The 6,000-nt window shown below is 40.6% G+C and overlaps 1 protein-coding gene across 1 annotated transcript in view; it reads right to left on the bottom strand.

The window, feature by feature from the left end:
* LOC111673427 (extracellular serine/threonine protein kinase FAM20C-like) overlaps nucleotides 1-6,000 on the bottom strand; it is a 33,901-nt gene that overhangs the window by 25,399 nt on the left and 2,502 nt on the right. Inside the window, exons 3-8 of the mRNA XM_023431186.2 lie at nucleotides 5,800-5,975; nucleotides 3,425-3,503; nucleotides 2,953-3,045; nucleotides 2,602-2,717; nucleotides 2,216-2,396; nucleotides 1,642-1,751 (exon numbers count right to left, since the gene is read on the bottom strand). Of these exons, the coding sequence (XP_023286954.1) occupies nucleotides 1,642-1,751; nucleotides 2,216-2,396; nucleotides 2,602-2,717; nucleotides 2,953-3,045; nucleotides 3,425-3,503; nucleotides 5,800-5,975 (755 nt within the window). The remainder of the gene's footprint in view (nucleotides 1-1,641; nucleotides 1,752-2,215; nucleotides 2,397-2,601; nucleotides 2,718-2,952; nucleotides 3,046-3,424; nucleotides 3,504-5,799; nucleotides 5,976-6,000) is intronic.

Genomic DNA, 6,000 nt, shown 5'->3' on the forward strand with positions numbered 1-6,000 from the left:
AAAATCCAGTTTTACCACATTAGATAGATATGTACTAAAATTAGCAAGGTCCCAATATAGTTCATGATACTAATTGTAGGCAATTAACACCATTTTAGAAGGTGATGAAATGGTTAATACTCATACTGCTCTCTGGACACAGAAATGATCAAGTTAATGGCATAAGTATGTAACAGTGTTTTTGATCAAAGCTGTGTGGAAACAAAAATTGTTTTATCAATCATTTTTATCTAAATATATGGCATATTAACACTGGTCATCGCGATATCTTATGACAAATGAAAACTATTTAGGGTTAGGGTTACAATACAATACAATACATTTTCACGAAAAGCCAGAAAAATAGTAATAGAGTAATTTATCTTCCATTTCTTTATAAAATGCATTATACTTTACGTGATTTATCCCCCATTACAAAAACAACATGACATGTACTTGCAAACCCTGGGACGAGAAAGCACCGTTTGCGAGTAAGCTAGTAAGTTAATGTACTCTAGAAGTAAACTCCGTAAACAGTAAATCAAAGACGTTACACTCGACGCAGTTAAGCACCTGTTCTTAACACTGCCGAAGTTCAGATAGCGGGAGAATTAAAAAACAGAGGCTGTTGTTTTATAGTTGAATAAGTAGTTTAAAACAGCTAACTAACGGCGAAAGAAACAAAACTAACTGTGTGTGACTTTCTTACCTGGCTGTGGTGAAGTTGTCTGCGCAACCACGGCGACGGCTCGTTGCCACGGTAACGCCACAGTAACTTCAGTTGGTCTGCTGGTGAAGGTCAAGTATGTCGACTTTAAACTGCTCATAACCTTTAACCCCGCAGCTTTATTTTATCCGACATGCTGTAGCTTGTCGAGACTACAGCATGTAACACAAAACTGTACTGGCTAAACGAAAAAAGCCAGAAACAGTTTATATTCCTCTTACAAAAGAGTTTCCCCCGCTGCCTTTGTACAACTTTGTACTTCACTGCGGTTGAAATAGTGAAATATCGCGATATGTTAATGGTTTTTAACCTTTAAGTTAAGGTGTTTTTAGAGCACATCATCCTGTGGGAGCATATTTGGTTGCAGATTATGTGCAATAAAATCTGAGCGTTTTACGTTTGTACAGCTTTACAGTCCTTTTGAATAATCAGGTCTAAGTAATAAGGCTAAACATGGTGGAATTAGCCTACATATAGATTAGATTAGATTAGATTAGATTAGATTAACTTTATTAATCCCACAACTGAGAAATTCATTTATATAAAACAATTTAATTAGTAACTAAATTTTCCTGCTTAAAATGTCTGCTGAAATAATTATATATATTTTTGACTTGTCTGAGAGCAGGAAAAAGCACCCGGTGAAACTAAAAACTTAAGGATGGCTGAGTTTTGTTAAATGTCCCAGTGAGCTGTTCCACAGAGACAGCAGGCGCATTAGCAAGACATCTCCCAAGTGGAATGAAGCCATCGTTAATGTGATTAAATACACCTGTGGTTTTCCTGCTACGTCAAAATGAAGGCCTACTGAAACATCCAAAAGGTTTCTGTAAGAAGCGACAACTACCTCTGCTGTGAGTGCGAATGACCCACAGCGACCACACCAACTCCTCGATTATAGCCTCCATAACACAATGTACACAGTAGAAACCTACCCATCAAGAAATCCAGAATGACCAAATCTATGAAGTCCACCAGTCTCGTGCCTTTGTTGTACGGTGGTGTCTTTTTCACCGTCGAACAGTAGTCTGACTCTGTCTCCCACCTGAAACAGACATGCATTTCCATCGCTTTCTTGCACAAAAAAGACCTTTTACTCATGAAAAAGAAATGGCATGCGCTCAAATTGCTCAATTATTAATGCTATTCTTTTCAGTTTACACAGGTTTGCTTTTGTTATAGTTTTGTATTATGATTGGAAAGTGTTTTCTGTTTAATTTTTCTGAAAAACAATAGACATACACCTTCAACTCACTCCACAAAGCTTTAGTTTTGTGCATGCTGAACAGTCCATAGTGCACAAAAGCAGTCCAGCAATGTGGTGCCAGTTGGAGGCTGCCAATTCAGATGCAACACAACTGTAGTTGTAACATCCGGTGAAAAACCAAATAAGGTTTAGAGATCGCTTGATTATTATGGTCTCTCATGGAGCTGAGGGGATATGTTGAATCACTTCATATCATACTGCACGTTGGTTCCTCTGTGACTAAAGATCTTATACCCACTGACTTTGCCAGCTTGCTGCGGCTGTAGGAGCGTCTCCAGGGTGATCTCCAGGACCTCCGCGTGGCCAGGGAGAGGTCTGGGAGCATGACAGCCAAGGAGGACTCCAGGTCCCTGGGACTTCCACATACAGCATGCTCTGTTGAACAGTAGTAGGAGCACTGGCCATAGAAACACACATTTCCCACTAGGGGGAGCCAGAGGAGCATAGAGAGGGAGTAAAGAGGAAGAGCATAGGAGAAAAAATGTCAAAGGAAAAATTGGGATAAAAGAGGTTGTGGGTGGTTGTTACTAGTGAGAATTAGAAGAAAGAAAGTATATTCAAAGAGATTCATAATTAGTTGATATTTTGAGCAGGGTAAATGAATAAAGGAGGAGTGTGGTAGCAGTACCAGGGGAGGTAAAAAATGTTCGGGCCAGCTTGCGATCGGTAGTGACGTCTTTGATCTCTTTGACCACGTCCACCAGCCTCCCAACCACAGGAGGGACTCTCCTGTAGCCCAAAATCCTGCAGCAAGAGAGAGAGAGAGAGAGTGAAAGGACGTATGAGTTGAGGACAAAGACAAGTGGGGAAAGACAGAAAGAGAAAACCAGAGAGGGAAGGGAGGAGAGAGAAAATTCAATATGGAGTTACATAACATGTATTCACTATGTGGCTATTTCGGCCACCATTTCACACACTGTGCTCACTGTAGCTGTGTTATGCTGTAGTTTCGTGGATAGAAAAAAAGTAGATTTGGCACCTGTCCAGGTGAAAAGCTGCAATTTCTGCATTGTGTCTCTCAAAGTCTGAAAAGTAGTAGAGGTTGTAGTTGGTTTCGTCATCTCTCTCCTGCCTGCCGGGGAGAGGCAAGGTCAAACTACAGTACACAATACATGCGTTAATTACATATTTTCACCAAGTGAAGCCTCTTTTACCAACTCAGTTGCATTAAATATGCACATGGCTGTAAGAAGTTTCCATTCACTGTAAAATGTGACTAATCTTCTCACAGACATTTCAGTTCATGAATTATTACACACTTTCCTTCCCTAATATTTACTTGAACAATGCATTACTGAGTTGTTTGAAGGCTTGGAAATCTCTCTCTCTCTGTTTCATCTGCAGTTTCCCATCACAATTTATTGGATTAATTTCAACAGGATTTAAAAGATTCAATGATACACACGCTCTGTAATATTAACAGTGTGTTGGATTTGCCCCTTGCGACTCACTTCATGGGCTTGAACATAGCTTGTCCATAGTTGGGAAATGACATCACCAGCTTCAGTTGCGTCCCCCCAGACTTCTGCACTGAAAAACAGCACGGAGAGCGTTACCATAGCAACAAAGCACACAGTGCACAGACGCACAAACACACAACAGGCAGCGCTGTGGCTGAGCACACTGACCGTTAAATGGGGGACACACACGTGCACGCTCATGCATAAAGCAAACTATAAAGAGAAAGTATGTGCGTCATCAGCGAGACACAACACAGTTCAGTCGGTTCAGTTTGTGGATACACACCACCGTGTTTATCTCTGCTCTATTTGTCTGGACGCTGTATTACATTGCATTCATTCCTGTGAGCGTTACCCAGCCTCATGATCAAACATGATACAGTATATTATCAGAAGCATAACCTAGAGAGATGTATCCCTGATGTTAGTTTTTGTATATTATATCGATTTATATCTTCTTTGCCACAGATTTCAATATGTTTTCATTGTTATTTTTTACCTGAAAATGTTCTTATTTTCTTTTTGTTTTTGTTTGACCTTCCTCTATATCTCTATTTCTCAGGAGACACAACGTCTTAACAAGCACACCTTTTTTTGCACTATTCCAAAAATAAAATGCAAATTGTTCTTAAAAACCACATGATTAGTCATGACCCTGAAGTTAACTCTTTAAAATTTAATCCGAAAAAGTCAGAGTTAATTTTAAGTGTTACTCAACCAAATTTACAGAGACAAAATCATGGAAAAAATGGAAGATTTTTATCATCTATAATATTTTTAATTCCTTTTTTTATTTTATTGACCTGTTATGTACCCACTGCTGTTATTAAAATAAGCAACTGCTGTCACAGTGATCTCAAAGTAAATTACACAAATAAGATGTGAGGCCTTGAGCTTTAAAATTATTTATAGTTTGTCAAGGTTGAGTGACGATTCATCCCAAACACAGAAACAACAAAAACAAAAAAAACTCGAGGCTATGTCACTTTTGAAAGATGAAATAACACATTGTTCCAAATTAGCTTTGCAAGACGACATGGACAGACAACATGATTGAACTGATGTTTCTGTATAACTGACATCAATGAACAAGTTTTAGTGACTTTAAAACTCCCCTCTCCTTGTGAAACCTTTACACTGTTTTTACCATTTACAAGCATGAAAGGTTTCATTTTCAAATAAACGTAATAATCTTAACACAAGCCCTTATTCTAATCACCAAACCTTAAAGGTCCCATATTGTATAAAGTGAGATTTCCATGTGTTGTCTGATTATAGATCAGGTCTAGGTTCTATATTAATACTGTGAAAGTGTCAAAGCCTCAGTCCACAGAGAAATGCACAGAGCCTGCATTCAGAAAATGAGCCTTAAAACCAGCCGTCAGGACTTGCTGTAATTTTGTGATGTCACAACAAAGCAGCCAATGCCCTCACCCATGTCCCAAGCCCCGCCCACCTGGGCCCACCATCAAACCTTGCAGGATTTGGTTTCAGAAGAGGATCAGAGCCTCCTCTCTTCTGATTGGCTCACCAACCTGTTGTTACTAGAGCTCCAGGGAGAAGCCTGAGGGAGGAGATGTAGGCTACGTCTTCTTATGGTCTCACAACTTCAAATAAAACACTGAAAACGTGTAAAAAATGGGACCTTTGAATTCTCTTTTATTTTACTAAGCCCAACCAAAAGGTCTTCCCATACCAAAATGTCCTCAGGACCTGTCTTCAGAAGTTTAACTAAACAGAGTACACAGTGAAAAAGTTAAACTGTGAAGAAACATGCATGACTGAGTGGTACTGAGATGTTTACTACATGCCCAGCAGTGGCTCATGTATTCCCGTCCATCCTCTGCTGAGCCTCCAAGGCTCCTCAAAGCTCCACAGTAGCTTTCATGTCAGGAGAACTTCAAAGTAAATCTGCATTTGAAAGTCTAACCCTAAACCTGATATGTCACACAATCACAACAACTCTCCCCTTCATCCTGCCTTCACCCTACCTGAAACCCACCCACCTTTACTCCCACAGGTTTGGTTCTTGGGGGAAAATTAGTTTTGGTTCTGTTAGATCTTCTTCTTTTCAAGTGGTGGTATAATTTTTGTGCAGATTGCAGTCCGAGAGGAGTCTTTAATATACTGATTTATTCAAGAGGTTCTCTGAGTCATCCTCTCGACTGACTCTGATCCTCCTGTCATCTGCTTGAAAACCATCTCGCCTTTGTTCGTCTGACACCTCCGCTGTCATGCATGATCAATGTGTGTTATTGGTGCGACCGTGTCAGGCTCTGTGCTCTGCTCTGACCATACTGTGCTAACTGTTACACACAAATACAGATAGTAATGAAAACACAAGCTCAGAAGCTGCGGTGTCAGACCTGTGCTCACGATGCGGCTCGTGGCGAGCTGCTGGGTCAGAGCCTCCATGTTGGGGTCACGATGGGGGTAGAGCTGCCAGCGGGAGATGCCCAGATGGAAGCGGAGCCAGGGAGGGTGACTGTTGCTGCTGCTGTTCCACTGGATGTCCTCATAGCCGTCCTGGCTGGCACTCACCCTGGAGAGTGATGGGGTGAGAGAGT

Source organism: Seriola lalandi, unplaced genomic scaffold, assembly GCF_002814215.2.
Source record: "Seriola lalandi dorsalis isolate HSWRI2012SDOR001 ecotype SW California unplaced genomic scaffold, Sedor1 jcf7180002054918, whole genome shotgun sequence".
Taxonomy (NCBI): domain Eukaryota; kingdom Metazoa; phylum Chordata; class Actinopteri; order Carangiformes; family Carangidae; genus Seriola; species Seriola lalandi.